At 45.9% G+C, this 23,067-nt stretch overlaps 1 protein-coding gene across 4 annotated transcripts in view; it reads right to left on the reverse strand.

The window, feature by feature from the left end:
* Window positions 1-471: 471 nt before the first annotated feature.
* Window positions 472-23,067, reverse strand: part of TSC22D1 (TSC22 domain family member 1) — an 80,248-nt gene continuing 57,652 nt past the window's right edge. For 2 of the 4 annotated variants that reach the window (XM_052664532.1, XM_052664531.1), the window contains 2 exons: window positions 2,416-2,467; window positions 472-1,853 (listed from right to left, as the gene is read on the reverse strand). In XM_052664532.1, coding sequence (XP_052520492.1) covers window positions 1,596-1,853; window positions 2,416-2,467 — 310 coding nt within the window. In that variant the 3' untranslated portion in view covers window positions 472-1,595. Of the gene's footprint in view, window positions 1,854-2,415; window positions 2,468-2,597; window positions 2,822-23,067 lie in introns of those variants that run through there. The other 2 variants (XM_052664534.1, XM_052664533.1) reach the window with 2 other exon arrangements.

Consider the following 23,067-nt stretch of genomic DNA (forward strand, 5'->3'; position numbering starts at 1 on the left):
AGGTTTAAATTTGGCCATGTTACAATCGTGACTACCAAAGAGGAAAGAAGTTTTGTTTTGTTTTCCAAAATGGAGGAAAACTCTTTTATCTTCGTGCAGAGCTGAAGTCCTCCTCCAAAACCCCAAAATGTAGATGTCGCACCATGCGTCAAGTTCACACAATTTCAGCTCACAAACAACAACAAAGAATCGAGGTAAAGAGTTGTGGGTGTGGAAATGAGGTATCCTTGGACGTCCACAAGCTTCAGCCCAGTCTCATGGTGCTGTAGATGTAATGCCCCCACACCAGCCACGCTGAGCTGCAGGATGGCTGCCAGCATGGGTGCTGCTTGCGCTCTTCTGCTCACAGCTTGGGGAAAGCACTCAAGGCTCCTGGCATTTCAGCATTGCTTCCTGGTCTGCTCATGCCAAGCCCAATTGCAACATGTTGAAATGACTGCAATTAACATTATTACAATATGCAAACAGTGATTTATCAACATTGTATGCTTTATTGAAAGTTGACAAGTGCAACAGTTAAATACATTGACGTGTTACAACTGTTTAGAGAACATGCACAAGAACATATGCATACTACTATACAGCTCATATGCAAAAATTCATACTGGGAAATCAATTTTTTTTTTTTTCTTTTTTTTTAATTCTTTGCTAGCGGGGCTTGGTAATTTTTGGAGTGGTTTTTCCTGTCTTGAACCAAACTACAATGAACAAAGATTTACTTCAAGATAATCAGCAATCAGGGAACTTCAGAAGTTACACAAACAGCATAAATCTGCCAAATTCTGAACAGTTGTGTAGGTGCATTCTTATTTATGTAGCATAAAAAAAAAAAAAAAAAAAACTTCCCAAACTTCTTCAGATCAGCCAATGAAACAACTAAACCTCAATCTGTACAACCTAAATAGTTACAGTTTGCTATTTTACAAAGTAATTACACTAAATACACAAATATACAGTAGGCAAATAACCTTCATTGTAATTCTCCTATGACCCAGCTGTACGTCACCTACCTGCCTTCTATATATAATACAGCTTTATGCACCTGTCCACTGCTTCAGAAAACGGTGCAAATATTTGCACTTAAGGTTTCAGGTGACAGTTAAGTGTTAAACACTGAGTTTACCTTTCTCCCTCTTCCTCTGAGGTCCTAATGCACCGGTCCTCACTCAGAACTCAGGTGCACTATGGGGGTTGAGCCATCACTTTTGGTTTTTCACTCCAGTCTATTTCTTCACGTTTCCAAGCTGGAAAAGCACTTGTATGGGTCGCGTCACTGGATGAGCAGATTTAAAAACAAACAAACAAAAAAAAAAATTCAGGCATGCAGCTTCGTTTTCGGCCACCTGCGGAAGCTGCTCGCGTCCCAGCGTCCTCGTGCTAATTGTCTGGAAGAAGTTTGTTTCACTCGATCAACCTAAGAACGGAGCCTCCTTCAAACCAGAGGGGAGGGAGGCAGGAGGGAGGCAGACGAGTGCGGGGAGCCCCTCGCTGCGATGCGGGGTGCGGAGTCCTGCAAGGTGCCGGGGATGGGCCGCACGCCACCAGCCCTTCTGCAGGCAGTCCAGAGGCCGGTGGGGTGGCGGTGCCACCCATGGCTACGCCGAGGGCCCCGAGCCCTGTGAGGCCGGCTGGGCGGGCTGCTGCGCCGTGCCCTGCGCCTGGCCGGAGGACGGCGGGGAACCAGTCTGCAGCTGCGCCTGGAACTGAGCGAGCTGCTCCGGGCTCGCGAGCGTTTTGAGCAGCGTGTTCTCTTGTTCCAGCTGCGAGTTCTTCTCTATCAGCTCCTTGATCTGCTCCTTCAGGACCTCCACCTCCTCCCTCACGGCGTACATCAGGTGGCTCTTCACCAGGTCCTGCGGGAACGGGCGGGCAGGGCGTCAGGGGGCGGCCCGGGGGCGCGGGTCCCGCCGCACACGTGCGCCTCGGGGGGACGCGCAGGCCCCGCCCCCACCGCCCGCAGCCCCGCCCCGAGCCCCGCCCCCCGCGCACCGGCTGCAGCCAGTTCTGGGCGCAGGTTGCCGCATTTCCCTCCCTCCCGCCGGCCGTGCGCGGCCGCGAGTGACGTCAGAGCGCGGGGCGACCAATGAGCGGCCGAGTTATTTATAGCCGGGAGTTAAAGGCTCGGAGTTTGCCTAGCAACAGTCGGCGGAGGCTCCCGTGAGAACGGCTCCGGGCTGCGCTCCGCCAACAAAGGGCGGCCGGGCCGGGGCGCTCCGCTCTGCTCCGCGTTAGGGCGGGGGGATGCGCGATGCTGCGGGCGAGTTCAAAAAATAACAGCCGTGAAAGCGTTAAAGGGCCGAGAAACGATCATAATAAAAAGAATGAAAATAAAGTAAAAATCAGGGGGAAAAAAAAAGAACCCACAGTAAGTGAAGGCACCGCTCCCCACAGCCCGCGACCCCCGGCGGTACGTACCATGGCCTGCTCGATCTTGTTGTCGATGGCTACCACGCTCGCACCGGAGGAGCTGCGGGAGACACAGAGAGAAGCGCACGGGGCGCGTTAGCGGCGGCGCGGGGACGCGGATCCGGGCGCGGGCTGCGGGATGCTGCGGCCCCGCGGACAAAGGCACCCGCCCGCCCGCGGCGCGTATTTACCTACTGTCGAGCCTCAGGGAGGAGCTGTCGGTACCCAGCAGGGACGAGAGGAAAGAAATGGAGAAATGCCTCAGTTGATAAACTCCTAGATCCATTGCCACCGGTCTACAACATTGGGCATTCATGCGACCGCGGCCGGGAGCGCTGCCCTGCTCCCCGGGCACACGCGCTGGGCGGGGCGGCGGCGGGGCTGCGCGGGGCGGCCGGCGGCGGGGCTGCGCTGGGCGAGCTCCGGGGTCAGCGCTCCGCCGCGCCGCACAAAACCTGGCCATCCCGGCCCCCCCTATAATTTATGCGGGACCGCCGCCGCCTATTGGCTGAGCCGCCGCGCGGGCCCGCCCCCCCGGGCATCTCATTAGCCTGTCGCACCGCCCACCGGCAGAATACCCCCCCCCCCCCCCCAGCCCCCCCTTCCGCCCCCCGCTTCGGCAGGCAGCGCCCCGCGGAGCCCACGAGGGACGACCCCGCACGCGTGGGGGGCGCGGAGATGCGGACGGGGGTAGCGGGGGCCGTGCCCACTCCGGGAGCAATCGGGAAGAGGAGCGCGGCTCCGTGCGAGAGGAGCCCTTAATCCCTTCCATTCTCCCACCCGCGAGAATGGAAGGAATTAAGAAAAACAACCGAAGTATTACTCGTAATCATTAGAGAAATACCAAATAATCAACAGTAAGGAGGCGCGGGGATGCCCGCCCGGCGGCCCGGCCCGTGCGGCGGTGGCCGGGCTCCTTCCCGCTCCGACAGCGCCACCTATCGGCCCGCGGCCGCACGGCCACTCCCCCGGGCACGCGTGCGGGGCTGCTGCATGCCCGCGTAGCGCCCGCGCTGCCCGCCATAGACACAAACACACGCACATCACATCACACCAAGCATCGATAACTCAGGAAAACTAAAGCCAAAGAAAAAAACCCACTTCGGGTGGTTAGAGGGCAAGACCTCCGGTCCCTTGCGTATCGCAGGTGCTGCTCTCAGTGGGAAGCTGAAGGCACCCAATAATCACCTTAAGGCCAAATATAGCACTTGCGTAGCTACATCATCCACCCCAGATTACTGCCCGCGCCTGCATCTGCAGCGACTGCTGCTCTGAGATTGGCACAAATGATAAGTGAATTATCACTGTCCTGCTGCAGGACATCAGCAGGCATTTGCATGCACCTTCATTGGCACATGTAAAAATAGAGCGGTGGCTGCATTCTAAGATGATTGCTGCTGCTGCCACAATGATTGATCGTTATGAAATAAGTGGAATGATGCCACTTAATAATGACAGCAAAATGACATCATCCTCGGGCTAAATTAACAACAAACAACACTGCCCCCTTCTAATCTATATTAAAAAATCCTCACGAACGAGAGAGATACGATTCTCTGTCCCATCCCCACTTAAAGGCATTAACCATATTCCATTAACTTCAGATAGCTTTCAGCAAATTCCTTCCTTTATTTTTAGCTGCCTACAAGCCTGAGCTGTGATTCAACAAAGCTGTCAGCTGCGCAAGCAGGACTGTGTACCCACATGCATGTTCTGCTTGTCCCACCCCACAGAAAAGGCAGCCTCAAGTGTCCCTTTATGGCTGGGAAAAGCAGCAAGCTCTCAAATCAGCCAGGCAACAGCAAACACGACACGTGCTGCCTCCATCCCAAACATCTGGTGGGGAGGAGGAGCAAGACAGCACTGAGAGAATCATAGAATATCCCAATTTGGGTTATTGGGACCCACAAGGACCAATAAAACCAACTCCTGGCTGCACATGGAATCACTCAAAACTGAAACCCTATGTCTCTTTGAACTCTGGCACTCGGGGCTGTGTCCACTGCCCTATGCAGCCTGTTCCATGTCCACTGCCCTCTGGGGCAGAACTTTTCCCTAACCCCTCCAAAGACTCCTCCAAACTCCCCTTCTCCTTACCTGTTCAGCGATTTGCCTCCTGTCCTGCCATCCCACCATGATATCAGCACACGCTGCACTATGAGGCTGCCGTTTGGACTCGCTCGCTATCCAACAGCATCAGAAGAGAGGCAGGGAGGTGACCGTGGTGTCACCCAAAGCCTTCTCACCATCTCCAATGCCTCACTCAGGGACATGAGGCAGCATTTTAGACACAGACTCCCACAGGCTGCCCCTGCTCTTTCAGCAGAGCTCCTGTCCCACGCACAGCCAGGCCACCCTGATGCACATCCCAGGGCACACACTGACAGACGTGTGCTCAACAGAGCACTCAGCAAGGAGCCCATAGGCACGCTTCAGAAAGAAACTAACTGCTCACATTGAAACATATGCCACAGCCAAAGATTTTCTTCTTTCTTAGCAAACTTCACCACTCGCAGTGTTTTAGCTCTGTTGCTCCCATTAAGTTACTTCCTCTTGTCTCAATTTAATCACGCTAAGCACTCCATGTGAAGTGCTTTTCATTGTAAGCAGATAATGAGGTGCAGCACAGAACTACTTTGTCTCTACACAGCTCTGCTTTGGCACAACCTGGGTGCTCATTACAAAGCGCTTTACCTTGCAAGTACCTTATCAATGGATGCTTCCTTCAAGTGCCACCTCTGAACATCCCATGCAAGCGCCTCCTGCACTCCAACTGCACCTCATCTTCAAATTATGCCACAGAAACCACACCAGGAATCACACAAGCAATACCATCACAACACACATTCATCTCACGCTACACAGACAGGCTGACATCCTGCAGACTGCAGTTTTCAACTAAAGCAACAGAAAAACTCATAAGGTTAAATTACTCAAGAGAAGACCACATTAATTAGATTCTGCAGGACAGTAAATGACAAAGCAGTATTCTGCTGTAATATTCAACGATTCAAAGCTTTGTGTTAGCAGCAACCCTTTCAGTATTAAACTTTCAGAAACTGCTCAAAGTAGCAACTTGGAGGACAGGCTGGCTGCAGTTAAAATCAAAGGTTATTTATCTCAATAGGCCATGACATTTTCCCCATTTCAGTGAGGATAAAAGAGTGAAGAAGCTGCACAGAAAGGTTTTCCCCTCAGTAAGTCAGATTTATTTTTTTTTTTGAACACTAAGGACCATGAAAAAAAAGCAAAAACATTCAGAGAGTCTAAATTAAGAACACAAAATCTCAGCCAGCTTCCTCTTCCAGCCTCCAACTTGCAGCTATGATTTTTCTTTAACGACATCAAGCCGAGGAGAACTTACTGCTCAGCCCCAATGGCCAACAGATACTTTATCTTCTGGTTTGACTTCTGCAGATTGCTATATTCATCTCTCTAAACAAAACAGCACCGAGTACTAAGCAGTTCTTTCCAACTGTTTTTTTCCAACTGTTTTTTTCTCCCACAAAGCGATAAAGATATTTGCATCTATTAGTTTCTGAGGAAGTTGGTTTTACACCTAAGGAAAAAAACACCAAAAGGGGGGAAAGCTACGCAGGATCTTCAGCTAGTAAAGTGATGTACTCCGTGTGTGCTTGCTTTGCTTGCACATCAGGCAACAACAAAACAAAGCTAAATAAATATTCAGAGGAAAGAATACATATGCCCCACTGGGATTCTGGAAATAACCCGGCAGCATCTCTGATTGCAGTACACACACAGAGGCATCCTGCTGCGCACACCGCATGGGAGGCAGCAGGGTGCATTCAGAAGCAAGGAGAAAGCCATAGAAGATCAAAAGATGAACAAGGAGTGGTGCTCACTTGGCTCCTCTGAGGATATCATCTTTCTTTTTGACAGGGAACTAATTGCAAAGTCAAACCCAGTTGTCTTAATGAGAGAAGTATAATGAATCTACTCATTTTAATGTTGGCAAAATAAAATATAAGGTTTGTATTATACTTGGATATAGACAGAGAATCCACTCCTACTGCTCTGAGAGCACTCTGCAAGAAAATATGATCCACCTTACAGCAACTCTGGTGCTGGGAGAGGGACTTGGGATACTTTATGAGCTCACCCACAGATAACTTACTAGCAGCACAGCTGGGATAAGGGCTCTGTCCCATATACATCCAGTGGGTTCTGTTTCATTGTCTCAGAATCAAGCAAGGTTTATCACAATCCAAATCATGAAACTGGAGTCAGTTGCTACTCACCACCTATCTTTCAGAAAGTACATGTCTGCAAGAACACACAGTCTGGGAATCACAGGCTTCACTAACTGTGTAATCCAAGCTTAAAATGACAAAGGGTAAAATATTTGCTTTAACTAGAAGCCCTCCTTAGTCCTGCTCTTGACCAGAGACTGCAGCAGAAATACACCTACCACTCCAGCACCTTACAAGTCTAAATATCTAGGAATTGTTTCTCCCACCACCAAAAAAGCTGCACACAACCTCACACCTCGCTGCTGCAATCCTTTCAACGGCAGAGAAGAAAAATATTTTGTGCTGTAAAGCAGCAAACACGGAAAAGTCAGAAAATGTCACAATTTTAGGTTTCACTACTACAGCAAGTGGTTTGGCAGTGACACAAGGAGTGCTTGGAAAGCCCAAGTTCTCCATGCTTAACAGCCAGTAAGGGCTGGCTGGGGAATGGCCAGGTCCCCAGGACAGTGTGACATCCCCTGACCCCAGCAGGCACAGCATGCTGCGACTTCATCACCACCTTCAAAACCATCCTATTTCACCTGGGACTGAGAAGTGACACTGTATTGTGTTTGTCTGTTTTTAAAGTCACCTGGTCACAGCCAAGTCACGCCTGCGGGAGCACTTGCTGGTGCTGAGCGGAGGGGGGGCACAGACTTATTCCTTCCACCTCCCTTGTCCCTAAGCCCTCTAAAGCCTGTGTCCCTTACACTTTTTTTTTTTTAATACCACTAATCCTTTCCTTCCTCTTTCTTCCACCTCCTGTCCTTTTTTTTTTTTTCTTTTTTTTTTTCCTAATTATGACCTCTGAAGCTATATTGGAAATCCTGAACAAGTTAATAATTCAGTCACGCTCATCAAGAAGTTATCTGGCCTAACAGCCAGCATATACTTCTCACAGAACACTGTTTTTCCTTTGATGGTGACACTTCAACTCAATACTTGAAACCAAGCCCATATTTCACACAGAGATATCTTATGATACCTTCTGGAGACCAAAGTTAGTTGTAGAGATGATTACAGTTCTTCCTGCAACTTGCACACTGACAGACTTGTATCTTCAGAAATCATGTGTGGAAGAAAAGGTGAATTCAATGCTGCTTTTCTTCCTCAGCAGATACACGGATAGGGCTTCTCTCCAGATGTCCAACACTCCCACAACTTCGGTCTCTGGTGTGCTCATACCCGAATGGAAACTTTCATTTACAGGAACCAAAAACCAAGTACCTCCACCCATTCAGGAAGCAGGAGGGAATTCCCACAAACATGCAAGAAATATCAGCTTTACTGTGCAGTGTAGTGCAGCCTGAAGTCTTGCTCTCCTCATCAATCACTGAGTCAGGCATCTGCTGAACGATGCCTTTTTCCTGCCCAGCCCATGCTTTTGTTTTCCCTTCCTGTGGGAATGAGGACAAGAAGAACTGAGTGCTGAGGATCAGGGTGCACAGCTACAGCCAGCGCAGGGAAAGTGCTCCGGGCACACCTTCAGGGGCTCAGAAGCACAAGTCCCACTGATTCACAACTGCAAGAAACCTCACCGTACTTCCATTTCAGTTTTCCGTGCTTAAGGAAGAAATTTTGAAGCAATATTGATTTAGAAGAATGCAAAATACCTGCAAGACTTGAACGAAGTGAAGACAGATAAATAAGTTTTTTGATCCAACCTGACTTTGCCTTGGGGCTGCTCACTCTATCGTAGCATTTCTTCCCTGCGGTTCTGTCCCATGTGTACCAAAAAGGAGCCAGAACACAGATGTGCAAGCTCAGCATATCTTGAATTTGCCTCTGTAGCCCCCTTCCAGACCAGAGAGTGCAAGAAGCTGGCACAGATCCACGTCACCTGCAGAACAAAGCCTGTAGAACACACAGACCTCACTTTCCTTCAGCTAGGGGCTCAGCATCCCCCAGTACCCTACAGCTACACCAGAGGAACAGAGGGATTTCCTACAAAGCTCTCAGTTTACAGACTGGAAGATGGAGACCTGTGGAAGCACCCTGAGCACTAACATTTAGCCACCCTTGAGCCAGACATTCTGCAGACAGCAGAAGATAATCTTTTAATACACAACTTGCGAAGGAAAGATTACAGCATATTATTTCATGCATATTCAACACCTGGGTAATCGTCTTTGGCTGAGTTTATGAATGGTGTCCTGCTTATGAAGCAGTCCACTCCATTCCCTCAACACTGCTGACGACACTTTTCTGGTATATACCTGCCTAAAGTATACTTTGTAAGCTATCTGAAGAGCCTTTTGCAAAAAGCAAGGTCTGATTCCTTCCTATATGGCACCAGGCATGAAGCAATTACATAATCCTCCAGAAACCAGTCACTGAGATGACACCTTGAATCTTTATGGCTGAAAAAACCTCCAAACAAAAACCCCACGAAAACAAAACCAACTCCAGCATCAGAAGGGTGAGATGAGCAACCCATGCAGTCATGCATGAGAGTCCAAAACAGCTCCCGGATCCAATTTCCTCAATCTCATGCACCACTCGTGCCCTGCAAGGTACAGAGCAGGGGAATTCCTCTGTCTCTTCCCTACTGCTGCCCAACGCTGGAGGCTCTGGGCGGGCAAAAGGATCCATCAATCAGTATGTTGAGTACAAGCAGGCACAACAAGTTACAAACAAAAATATTTGTAAGTGAATGTTTGAGTCACAGGGCAGCACTGGTGCAGCTGAGTAGGCTCCCGTCTTCAGTTCATTTGCCAAAACCTGTTTCTCAGCTCTGTTTCTGCAGAGCTCAGCATTCTGAAACATGCCACTGAAGAAGAATCACTGAAATGAATCAGAGATTGGAGTTGAGGGAACTGACTTACACATATGGACAGAAAGATGTCAGTGTGCCTGGAACAATCCTGGGAAGGACAGATCTGGTTCAGGTAGAGGGAACAATTTCCTTTAAATAGAGAAGTTTAAGGGGCTGTCAGATCTTTGGGTTTATGTTTATGTATTAGAGGGCATCCACTTCGTATCTGTCTCATGGTGAATTAAAGCCTCCCTTCTAAAACCAGTAGGAAGGACCAGCCCAGAAGCATGGTGGGATTTCTATCCAGTGTATGTGACAGGGCCTATCACCACAAAGCCTGAATGCCCTTCACTGAGGTACACTTCAAACAAACTGAAGATCCTCAAGTCCAGACAATAGCAATCGAAATATAACAGTACAAGACATACTGAAGCTTTTCATCCTGCCTTCAGGGCTTTTTTGTATGTATTGTAACCAAGCCAACACCTTAGCAAACCCAGTCATTGGCTCCTGCACTCAGCATTCCCTTCATCCAAAAACCACCGAGTGCTGCACCCTGAGAACTCAAAATAAGACCTGGGATTCACTGTTCTTTCTTAGCAAGATGTACACAACTTCAGCCTCCCAGAAGTTGCTGCGTGTAACTTGGAGAAGGCCAAATGCTTCCTTGGATTTGGCCTACACATTCAGTAGGGTCAGTCTAGGAAGGAAAATAACTGTACTTGGCAATATTAGCCAAGAACAACTGCAAAAGTGGTTAGGGAGTTTTTCCTTCATTTGCAACCAATGTTGACAGTCACAGTCTTAACTCAGAAAAACAATCAGAGTGCCTCTGCAAGAGAAATAAAGTCATCAACACCATGAGAAGCAAACAGGAAATGGCTTGCTGAAAAATAACAGAGCATCCAAACTCCCTGTATGAAGCTAGCATGCTTCAGAGGTGTCACAGCGTACTGCTATCTCTATCAGTGAGAATTAGGTAAAGCACTTCAACAACACAGCAAAGCTAAAACAAAACAAAACACCACACCCCTCTATTCCACCCTACAGAATCACACGATGGCCTGGGTTGAAAAGGACCACAGTTGACCACATAGTTTCAACCCCTCTGCCATGGGTAGGGCGGCCAACCGCTAGACCAGGCTGCCCAGAGCCACATCCAGCCTGGTCATCACGTTTTCACTACGCGCTGTGCGATACAATGACTTCTGGTAGGAAACCACCTTCTCAGTACTACATTTCTCATTCTGTAACACAGGGACAGTGTGTGACTGCACACACGCATTGCTCAAATATAAAAGACTCGTCATTATTTTCAATTGCTATTATAAAAGATTTCCATTACACTGGTTCCACAGGCATCCAGATGAATTAATGTAGCATAGCTGAACATTCATTTGAAAGCTCATGCGTATTTTCAGAAACTGTCAGCCACAGTACAGTATCAAAACTTAAAAAGAAGGCTTTCCAAGGTATGAATCTCTATCTTTTTTTTTTTAAGGCAGCACTCACAGGGGAAAACCATTCTCTGCAGGCACTCACACAAACAGCGTGACAAGGCGAAACGCATTAACTATCCCAAGGTGTGGCATAACAAGAGCACCAGTGCGGAGGTCTGAAGCTATGAGGAACACATTCTGTGCTTCCTCCCACCACAGGCTGTTTGCCTTTTGTGCACATAACTGTGCAATGTGCAAAGTGAGGTATTTCGTCCTGCAAAATGTATTTTAAATCAGCAGCGTAAAGCAGCCCTTCCCATTCACCGAGTTGCATGATATTTCTTTTAAATGTTAGAAAGGCATCAGATCAAAATAAAACATGCACTGCACATTTCATTACGTGCAAAAGAAGGTTAACGAATGTCAGCTGCAGAAGAGCAAGCTGCATTTCATCACCTTTCCAAGCATTTAGGAAGGCTGACAACTAAACTTAGAGTATGTGACAGTAAAGATATTTCAAGGCTGGTAAATAAGTAAGCCACTCTGTATGGCACAGTACTCTCAGCCATTAATGTAGTTGGAAATGGTTTTAACAAGTGCCAAACTTGTTAAAGTCTGAACTTAAAGTCTAAACTAAAGTTTAGAAGCATTTCTACGTACTTGCTCAAAGAAGATTGCTTAAGAAACCACTGAAACAATAAAAGAGACAAGTAAACCAAGCATCTAAAAACATCATAAATACCTCTTTAGGTGTTGCTGCAGTTCCAAGAATAACACCTTCATGGTTATTCTGCCACAGCCCCGTTTCTGGAGAAATGTCACTTTCATTGATGTATCTATTTAGTACCTGCTGATTAGCTTTCCCAGAGCCACAGCCTGAAGAAATACCTTTCAATCCTTGGCAGCCATGAGATTAGCATTAGCATTCCACTATTAACCGCCAGCGCTGAGCTCTGCAGCACTTTCAAGAATCACAAAGCCTTGCCCGTTAAAGATTATCCACCTGCTTCTATTCAAAGTTGGCACAGTTTAATAGCGCTTGGTCACGATCAACAAAAACAAGAAGGGCAAATGGTGACGACACCGCAGCTCTCAAGATCATGTGATTTTGTTACATAAAGCATCAAGAGCGATTAAAATCTTCTCGATTAGGTTTTCACATCTCAGAGCAACGCATCTGCTTGCAGCAGTGCCAATTTCTCTAACGCAGCCAGCTCCCACGTTCCGTAAAGCAGACTGTAATTGCTACAGGTTGCTAACACTGCTTAGAGAAAGAGCTGAGCTACACTATTTCTCAAAGATCCAGCACTTAATGACAACAGTAATTAGTCACGGAACTAACAGTACTGGGTCAGCCCCTCCAAAAAAATGTGTTACCCAGGCAAATCCCAGCCCTGCTGCTATCACCACAAGCACTATGGATGACAACTGCAGACACGATGCGACTGAGCCTTCTGCAGACCACATTAAGACGACTCGTCAGTTGGGCCAAGCTGTGTATCGCTTCAACACGCAACTGAATCACAGGTTTAAAGAACGGCCCAGGTTGGAAAGGACCTCAAAAATTCATGGATCTCCAATCCCGCTGCCACATGCAGGGCCACAAACTTCCACATTTAATACCAGACCAGGCTGCCCAGGGCCCCATCCAACCTGGCCTTGAACACCTCCAGGGACGGGGCATCCACAACCTCTCTGGGCAGCCTGTGCCAGCACCTCACCACTCTCATAGTAAAAACTTCCCCCTGACATCCAACCTAAATCTCCCCTCCCTCAACGTAAAACCACTTCCCCTTGTCCTGCTGTTATCAATTCTTTGAAAGAGTTGACTCCCCTCCTGTTTGTAAGTACCCTGTTCAATACCCTTTAGGTACTGAAAGGCTGCAATGAGGTCACCCCGCAGCCTTCTCCTTTCCAGGCTGAAGGAGCCCAGCTCCCTCAGCCTGTCTTTATAGGGGAGGTGCTCCATTCCCCTGATCATCTTTGTATCTCTCCTCTGAACCTTTTCCAACAGCTGTCTTGTACTGAGGGCTCCAGACTTGGACACAACTGAATACTGTATATTCCTCCTCACAGAACCTTATTCCGCCATAAGGAATGCCAGTGCCTTCTAGCACAAATGTAACACCAAGCTGACTACAAACTTACTTGCACACCTAGCACCATCTAACCCTGATTCACAGTCATAGAATCCTAAGAGCTGGAAGGGACCTCTGAAAGCCATCCAGTCCAACTCCCCTGCACTGAACAGGGACATTTAGCATTCTCCATCCTCTGTCACAGTGAGAGCTTGCGCTGCAAACAAGTTTACTGCCAGAAATTACCCTCCGCAAAGAGGTCACAGGCTTCTGAAGGCACGACAGCAAGAATCCCCATAGCACAGGACAGCGGGCATTGATTACACACCTCAATCAGATGGAAGTTACAAAAATGGAGGAAATCAAACCTGGGCCAGAAATCAAACCTAGCAAGCATTACTTGGGCTCACCTCTGATTGCTAAATCAATATCAGATGCGTTTCCAGTATGTTTGTCTCATAAGACTAAATTGCAAATAAACTAAAAAGAAAGGCCAAGCAAATCGGCTCAGGGCATGGCTATCTGTTACTTAGCTGCCTTTCTGCTCTGCCTTGTTGTGACACTGAAGAGATGACTGATGGCAACAGAGCCAGGTATTACATGATAAAAACAAAACCTTGCCCAGCTCAGGGCAACCCAACCTATCTGCACCAACAAAACCAGCCATCATGTAAAGGCAGTATTTTGGCTAGGAACCAGAAAGGAAGCAAATCAACAGAAATAACATCTTGGTCTGGCCAGAAGGGGGATTAGCTGCTTGTTCCCAAAGCCAAGAGGGAGCTCAGATAAGTTAAACTGGCATCAGAGCTGTCGTGTGAAACAGTGCAGAATATTTCTAATTGGCCTTCCCAGAACCTGATAAGCCTTGCTTGTAAGGACAGGGCATCATGTTTCTTTCAAAGCATGCCAAGCAAATTGAAACAGGCAAGTCACACTTCAAAATATTTGTTTTTCTCTCATTACACCAAGTCTGTCTCCCTCACCACAGCACTTAGATAGATGGGAACAGCCAAGGCAAACTTGAGCTTCCTCCCTGCATTCCCACCAAAACTCGATTTGGTAGGGTCAGTCAGATTGCATGGCATTGTACCTCGATCCCTAGAGAAGCAGCAATAAGGTATAAAGGCACTACCAAGATGCTCCTTGCTTTGAAAGCACAAATATACCTTCAAAAGCTTCAAATGAAAACATGCTACAAGTGCATAAAAAAAGAGATGGAATAATTTTTTAGAAGTAGCAAGACTTTCAGCAGTAAACTGGAAACAAAGGAGTCAACAATGATTGACATCAACAACTATGATGATGAGAAAGTCTGACTTAGGATTGTTGAATTACTTCAAAAATCAAGATGAAGTATTTCTTTCTTTAATGAGCTGAAACATCAAGCTGAATAGAACAGAATCATAGGATTGTTCAAGTTCAAAAGGATCCTTGAAGGTCCTCTAGTCCAATTCCCTGCAATAAACAGCTAGATCAGGTTGCTCAGAGCCCACTCCAGTCTGATGCTGAGTGCCTCCAGGGATAGTACTAAGAACCACAGTTTAGTGGGCAATGTTGGTGGTAGGTGCACGGTTGGACTAGATAATCTTAGGGGTCTTTTCCAGCTTTAATGACTCTGTGGAGCATTCATCACATCTCTGAGCAATTATCCTACAGCCTCCATTCCCAACTCCATGACCCACACAGCTTAGGGTAGGATTACCATCAGTGGCAGGCAGGCTTGGCTAAAGCCATGCCCCACAGAACTGCATCAAGACCCAAAGGCTTCAGATTTCAAGCTGCCCTTCTTACAAACTTCAACACTCTTCTTGCCAATGCTGCCTGCATTCCTCTCTCTAAAGTTGCACTGTTGATACCAGCAAGGAAGACAGCCCATCTCTATAAGCACTGTGGTCACAGATGTTCTTCAGAATGTCTGAACAAAGAAACACACATTACAAGTATGTTGGCATGGAAAAGAGATGAACGCAGTGTTCTTAGCCTGTTTCTTGAATGGTCTCTGCTTCTCCCTTTCCTATTCCAAGATGCTTTTTTTTGAACAGGAGCTCCATCATCCTAGGGCTACACCAAGACCACTACAAACCAGGTCCAGTAAGTTATGCACATCTCACCTAGACACTGCTTAGCTCCTCTGCAGCTCTGCCTCAAACCTGGGTTTCCTCAGTAGCCAGAAGGAACACGACATGTTACCTCTGAAAAATCCATTTTTCAGAGACCAACCTTTATGTGCTAAATATAATTCATGAAATACAAATAGCCATATGTACTATCAACTAATGCCCACACAAATAAAAGGATACTGTAAATGTTATCTTTTCATCCTCCTCCTCCTTGTGAGCTTACGTTAAAATTTGCTCTGATTGTTAAAAGTCACTGCAGAGTCAGTTTGAAAAAAGGTGAAAAATAGATGTTAGATACACATGTAAAGATACAGATTTTTGTATATAGATAATGTATCTTTATATAGATATAAGATATGCACACATATGATGCAGGACTACTGAATAAATTCAGCTGCTTTGTCCAGCAGAAAGGCAGCTGTGCTGCTGGGCTCACAAAGAGGAGTCACAGGCAGCTCCAGCACTGCTGCGTGCCTTCCCTCATGCTTCAGCCCTATTTGTGCTGACAACTTCACAGTACAGCAGCACTCACAAGCTCCATTTGACACTAATTCTCCAGTTCTTACAAACAAAATTGTTTCTTCGTTCCCGATCCAAAAGCACAAATTCATCATCCCAAGGCATCACCCTTTTTATTCGGGGCGCTTGTGACCCAAAGGAGTTTTATCGGTTCGATTCATCACCTCCACGAAAAACAGCAAAGGATTTGCTTTGTCAGTTACTGGACTGAGACCAAATTAAATTTTAAAACATAACTGCTTCAGAAGGAGGTGTTCCAATAACTGATTTCTCTTGCAATCGTTCCCATAAATTTCCCGATTCTGGTTACACAACTAATTAAAAATATTGCTCAGTTACGTGTAGGTCAACAACTTACAGGTAATAGAAACCACAAAAAAAATTGTAAGTCAACTGGATTAACTAAGTGACGGAACATTTTTACTGCTTTGAAAAATAGCCTCTAGCTGCAACTGAAAAAAAAGCCCAAAGTACAAGGATCTTCTTTCTTCTCCTGTCACATTCAAGAATTCAGCACCAAGCTATGCTTTCCTTCCTTTGTCCTGAACCATTCTGGCTGTTATATAAAGTGACAGATTGCGCACAGATGAATTATCACTGTGGGTACACCAGGATGTCAGATATGGATAAGTTTTAGCATTTAATGAAACAAAAAACAACAAGATTTCATGCGTGATCGCATCAGGGTACCTAGCCTCCCCCCAGTAGCTGCAATACCCAAAGGGGAGGAGGCAGAGCATTTCAAGGTATTTCGCTTGCAGTACTCAACAGTTTTGCTTTAAAAAAAAAGAAAGAAAAGAAAATACAGCAGCTTCAGTTTGGATTCAACCTAAGTGAATTAATCTGGCCTTCAGCCAGCAACATTTACCGTTTCTGTCAGTCTGAATGAAGTTCAGCACTCAGGCACCGATCCCTGCGCGTGTCACACATCAGTGAGTTAGCTGCCCCACGCCAGGGAGTAAACACTGCAGGTTTGGTTTATCTTCCATGTACCAGGGAGTGCTTTGAGAGCCCCGATGATCCAGACTTTACCAAAGGAAAATGCAAAACTAACTAACAGCCAGCTAATCTTTACACTGCAGCACTACAGTTAATATATATATATATATTAGTTTTGATATGAAACAGTAAAGTAAGGAGGAATTTCAAATTTTGATGTGAACACTGATGTTTGCTCAAGCAAAACGTACACCTAACAAAGCATTCCAGCTCTTCTCAAAGTTTTAGAATTACAAACCTACTATCTTTAATATTTGAGAGTGTTAATGATTATAAAAAGTGATGGAAGACTGATAGAAGCCAACTATTTAGGATCTCTGAAGTCTGTTGTGATTACAACAGTTTCCAGAGAACACTATTTTAGAAGCTAGACAAACACAACGCAATGAACTTGCAGTGCTTGCTGTTGTAAGAAGTGTTCTAGATACCATTTGCATCACAATTTATGCATTTTTTATGCTTGGTTCCCACTACACACCTCAATCAATTCTCATGGTGCACTTCGGCACGGTGCGTTCCGCAAGGCTGCTCAGCAGAGACAGCAGCACACAAACAAACCTGACTTCAGAAAACATTCATTAGTACCCAGCAGTGAAAAGATGCACGCAGAAATACCAAGGGAAATGAAGCTGATGAGAAGAACTGAAAAAGCACAAGAGGCTGTGCATTGGCACTGAAGTGAAAGACAAGCGTGTGGATGCCAAGTTTGGGCAGTGCCTGGTTTCAAATGCCAGCAGCAACATTCATGGCTGCACCTTTGCTACCCTTGTGTTTCGAGCTGATGTTATAAACTGCAGGTAGAGACTTATTTCAGTTCACAACTAAGCAGCCTTTCCCCCCCAAAGAACTGTGTCTTTGGCTACTAACATCCCAGTTGTGGATCTTAGCAATAGTCTTTTAACTCCTTGATAGCCACCAAGTGGCAAGGTAAGGCTTTGAGTTAAAGATGAGCATTACAATAGCACAGAATTTATCTGCTCTGCTAGGCATGCTTTATATTTTTTATCAAACCCCATCTACTCCAGGAGATCAGCTGTCCCTGGCACCGTGCAACTCAAGCCAGCAGCATCTCTGATTAACAAGGACCATGATTAACAGACTGACACAGCACTTTCTGCTGCAGGGGATAGTCAATTTATTTGGCATGTTACATCAGCTGAATACAAAACCAATAATGAAGGATTTATGGATACCGGCTAGGCTGGAGTAGGCAATCCCCTAACAAAATGTGCATGTTTGCTTTTTGATCTATGAGGAAGCAAAGGTTGGATCTCAGTACCCAAAACATTCACAGCCTCTAACCCAGGTGCATCACTAGATGTGAGCTAGTGGTAACCAATGACAAATATTCCTGGATGCCAGGAGGTTCGCGAAACTAAATTGGATCTGACATTACTTGAGCACTTGGTAGAACTCACAGCACCACTGCTTTCCCTTTCCTTCAGACCCTGCTCAGACAGCAGTTCAGGCCCAAACTGCTGAGGCTCTGGGATGTTGGCAACACATTTTCAAGAAGCCAACCTTACAAAGGCCAAGCAGTGCAGCATCACCTCCGAGCCACAACAACAGGCACAAGTTCCTGTAGCAGTAATCCCCCTCCAGTACGGCAAGCTGCAGAGTGACCTCTGATATTCCCAAGAAGTTGCTGATACCAGAGGGGGGGGGATCTCTGTCGTGCTACCTTCACAGGCTGGGAGCTGTTATAGTAGCCTCTCCTCACAGCTCTACCATCCTGATCCTTCCTCATTTAGGGCAGAGGCTCTGCAAGGTGCGACGCAGCTAAAATAAGCTCACAAAACAAGCTGCCTAAACCAGAGTTAAGTGCTGCCTTTCACCTCCAGGAACCCATGCAGCAGCAGTGCAGGTGCTGCAGTCAGGCTTTCCTACAGCACAACCAAAGCACCACACGAAGGAAGAAGGGTGTAACTCACTGCTGAAACAGAAACTCTGAAAATCTCTCTAAGCAGGTAAATAAGAGCTATGACTTTAGTGTGAACACAGGAGTTGGACTCGAAGATTCTCATAGGTCCCTTCCCATTTGGGGTAATCTGTGATTCTATGGAGGTCATTCTGGGGAGCTGAATGCATGAAGATTTGCAAGGGTATTACTGTATCTCACAGAGGATGAGAGATTATATGCACTATTATGAATGAGACTGCAAAATGAAAGGTCGTATTTATGAAGAAATTAAATATTAAGTAATAGTACAATAGAAAAACACAGATGAGAAAAACATGCCAATGAACTAAAGAAAGATGTAACAACGAGACAAGGAAATAGAAATAAAAAGGCAAATGGAAGCAGAGAAGGAATAGGGAGAAAATGTAGACAGAGAAAATAGCAAATAGAGCAAGGCATTAAAGACAGAAGGGTCAGGAACTGTATGTGGGAGTGAAGAGGATAAAGGAATTACGGGCTAAAAATACCCAAAAGAAAGGTAACGGGATGTTATTTTTTAGTACATTTAATACAACAGCAGGAAAAAAAATAGAACACTTCTGAAAACTCCAGTTTTTCTGGGAAAGGCAAAATATAGGAAAGGAAGGATTAAGAAACTAAATCTACGATAAGCGGTTGCCAAAGCCCTGCAATTTCCCTTGGCAGAGCAGGGCTTCAATTCATTACCCAGCACCATGACATCACTGTCTTACAGTGAGAGCTAAAAAGAAACACAAGTATGCTACTCTGTCGCCCTTCTCCAAGTGAGCAGGAACATGGAAGCCTGCTATGACTCCTCAGTTCATGCTCCAATCCTAAAAACTCACTTCAGCCATTATACTTCTGATACCTCAGGTTATGTCAGCCAGGATCGCTCTGCTTATCCCACCAGAAAGGGCTCATGCTTGCACAGCCCATCCCAAAATGCTTCACAGAGCTCTGCCCAAGCTGTCCAGCACTGCACAGCCACACACATAAACCCTTCCCACAGCCTATTTTGGCAGCCTGGAGGTGCAGGTCAGCCCCACACCAGCAGACCTGGCCTTAACACTCCTTCAGTGGAGGTGGCTTACAGAGGGCAGCAATTAGAAGTTAAAAGCCAGCCTACACTTGTCTTTTCACAATCACAACCCATTTAGGCACAGCAAGCAGGAGGATTTTCAAGAGAACAGCACTGTGTGAGCTCCACATAATACAGCATCATCTTAATTCCATGGGGTGGGAGGGAGAGAGCAGGCGTTTCCATGGGGAGGCAAGACAAAAAAAACACAAAGCTTACAAACACATCTGCATTCTGGTTTAAGTTAATGATGGCTATCACTTTATAACACTCAACAAAAGTAAAGCCTGACGTAAGGATTATATGTTCTAAACACATTCCAAAAGCCTCTGTGCTTCTGGCTTCTGAATATCAATTTATCAAGTTCTAAGGACTGAGAGTTCTTGTTTCCAAGTTTATTATTTTCTCCTTCGCTGAACTGCTCCATATCCCATTCAGCATCTGCAGTGATCCCTGTAGGTACACACATACAGACCCAAGGCCAAGGAAGCAATCTGCTCAGGCATTCATGTCAACAAGCTTCCCATTGACAGAAGCTGAACTCCATGTTTTAGTAAGAGACAAGAACACAGCTAACACGACAAGTTAAATAACATTCTTTTCCTCTCACTCTATCAATGTACTGCGCTATTGTATTTCTCAATGGGCTCGAATTTGTTGCATATGAAAGCTTCTCCTGCTGAGGTGTTCTTGCCTTCTCCTTTGTACTGGATCCAATGGCAAAACTAGCCTACCAAAAGTACTTTGTGCTACGTACCACGTGGATGGGACAGCAGCAAAGGCAGAAATGAGGCTGACAGAGGGAAAGAGCAAACACAAACATTATTCATTACAGGCACGTTTGGTTTCCTCTTCCTCACGCTTACACCATCGATACTGTCAGGGTAAAGTCTTCCAGAGCACATCAGATGTTTTTGAAAGGAGGGGGCGAGGGAAGGAAGTTAGAAAGAGGAAAAATAAAAGCAGATAAGGAAGGAAACATTCTGGGCATCTCCCTGACTAATCTTCTCTTCTAAGGATGCTCATCATGGCAGGGGGATTGCCCTTTCCCAGTCTGCAGCTAAATGCATGCAACATCTGATTAAAGATTCATTGCACACTGCCAAGCAGCAGGTATGCTCAGTAAATATTGGTATCAACAGACTAATATTTACGTATGCCAGAAGATTATCAGGACATTTAAGAGCCACATTCCAAAGAAGGCAAGTAGAAAAATAGGCAGAAGGAACAGCAGAAGAGAGCAAAAACAAGATTATAATCAAAGCTGTCATATTAACAGAAACAAAGCAGTAAGTATGAGTAAAATTAAGCCTGCTGACTATTTCAAGGTTATTTGACAAGTGACTGAATCATCTCTGCCTTCCCACACAAAGACATATTGACATTAATATTATCCAATTTTTTATTTTTTTTTTTTTACTAAAAATCCACACTTTATTTATTTATTTAACTGCTACTTGTCTGGTGCATCTAAAGGACCCCTTTAAGAACATAGTTTAGTGGGCATGGTGGTGATGGGCTGACAGACTGGATGATCTTAGAGGTCTTTTCCAACCCTAAGAGTTCTGTGATTTGTCAAGATCATAAAATCATGGAATGGCCTGGGTTGAAAAGGACCACAATGCTCATCCAGTTTCAACCCCCTGCTGTGTGCAGGGTCGCCAACCAGCAGACCAGGCTGCCCAGAGCCACATCCAGCCTGGCCTTGAATGTCTGCAGGGATGGGGCATCCACAGCCTCCTTGGGCAACCTGTTCCAGTGCGTCACCACCCTCTGAGTGAAAAACTTCCTCCTAATATCTAACCTAAACCTCTCCTGTCTCAGTTTAAAACCATTCCATCTTGTCCTATCAAGGACAAGACAATCCCATAGTTAAAAGAAAAAAGTCTGCTTTCGATATTACTGAGGTAAATTAATACACTGATAGCAGTGTTTCCCAAAGCTTACTTCAGCACAGGCAAGGTCAGATGTCCAGAGGGCTGAGCCCAGCCTGAGGCACTTGTCCCTGCTGTTCTCCTCACTAGACATGGAAGCAGCCCAATAAAAAGAAAAGCTCCCCTTGTATAAAGCAGCTCCCCCCCCATTGTCCAGTGTAATTCAAACTCTGAACGGGAAGCTCTTAAACTAACACCAAAAAAATAAAATCAATGGATAAAATGAAACCTCTAACAGGCAAAGCCATCAGGCACAGTATCTAACGGCACTCTGCAAGGTAACTAAGGATGATGCCCTTTTTGGGAAGGAGCTGAGTCACACCTTTGCTGTTCCTCTGCTTTGTTCTCCTGGCTGTCAGCCCATCCTCCTCTTCTCCACTCTCTTCTCTATGTCCTTTCCCCCCCATTTTGTGGTCTGGCACTTACTGAATTTCCCAGGTGTTCCCTCCCACCCCAGGAGACGTTCAGCAGTCACCTTGCTACCATGAAGGAAGCAAAAGGCAAAGAGAAGAGGGGAGGGCAATGGATACCAAGCATGCATAAATCACTTGAGTTGCTGATAAGTCCTGAGCACAGAGAAAAATTTTGTTGTGTGTGTTTTTGTTGTTGTTGTTTTTAAACACAACCACTGTGTGAAGGGCTGAGGCACAGAGCCTGCAAGAACAGATCCATTTCACTCTTAAAAAAGCCAAAGGTAACAAGAGAAGGAGAAAACAAAAATAATTCCTTGTTATCCTAAGTCCAAAGCCATTTCAGGCTCAGATTTTTTTTTTACACTCAACTCAACAGCAGTCTCAGATGCTCCAAAAAGTGCTCCAAAGAGTTGGATGCTGTTCTTTTAAAAACCCAGACATTTGCTAAATCAAGTAGCAAAAAGTATTTGAAGAAACTACCTTGTAGTCCTTGTTCTGTTTCATAATTAGTCTCAATTATTTCCTTGCCAAACCCAAATTAAGAGGAAATTAGATAGCCTTCAGTCAAAAACTGCTGCTGATGTGTTTAAAAGAAAGCTTCTTCTAGAACTAAATGCTATTCCATAAAACCCATTCTCACTGTTTTTGATGGCGAGTGGCTGCTGCTTTCTCCTTCGAGGCCCACGTTATGTAACAGCTTGGCTGCCTGCAGAACATCACACATCACCATCCAAAAAAAAGCAAAGAAAAAAATATCTATTTTTGCTGCAGATGAACAATCCACAAAATGTACAAAGCCAGCTTTTTTTTGGAGGGGAGGGGGAGCAGGGAAAAGGAGGATGTTATTCTTTACTTCTGCACCAGCTAGATTTTGTAGCACGATAAAATTGCCTCCAATCTCACTAAGCACATAAAATAACCACACGCCTTTTAAATACTAAAACAAGAGCCTGTCCCCTCTGACCACGTGCACAATGTTTGAGGAGAACCGAAGAGGTAAGGTGCATATGGTCATGCTCCCCATCCAGCACAAGGCACAAATACAGGAATCAGCAGTGCACAGAGCTTATGTAAGCAGCGAGCCCTTGGTCTCACTGCAGCACAGCTGAGCTCTGCCCGCACCGAGCCGCCCCCGAAGGCCTCCTGACATCCTGT

The sequence above is a fragment of the Tympanuchus pallidicinctus genome, unplaced genomic scaffold, assembly GCF_026119805.1.
Source record: "Tympanuchus pallidicinctus isolate F22 unplaced genomic scaffold, pur_lepc_1.0 scaffold6, whole genome shotgun sequence".
NCBI lineage: Eukaryota > Metazoa > Chordata > Aves > Galliformes > Phasianidae > Tympanuchus > Tympanuchus pallidicinctus.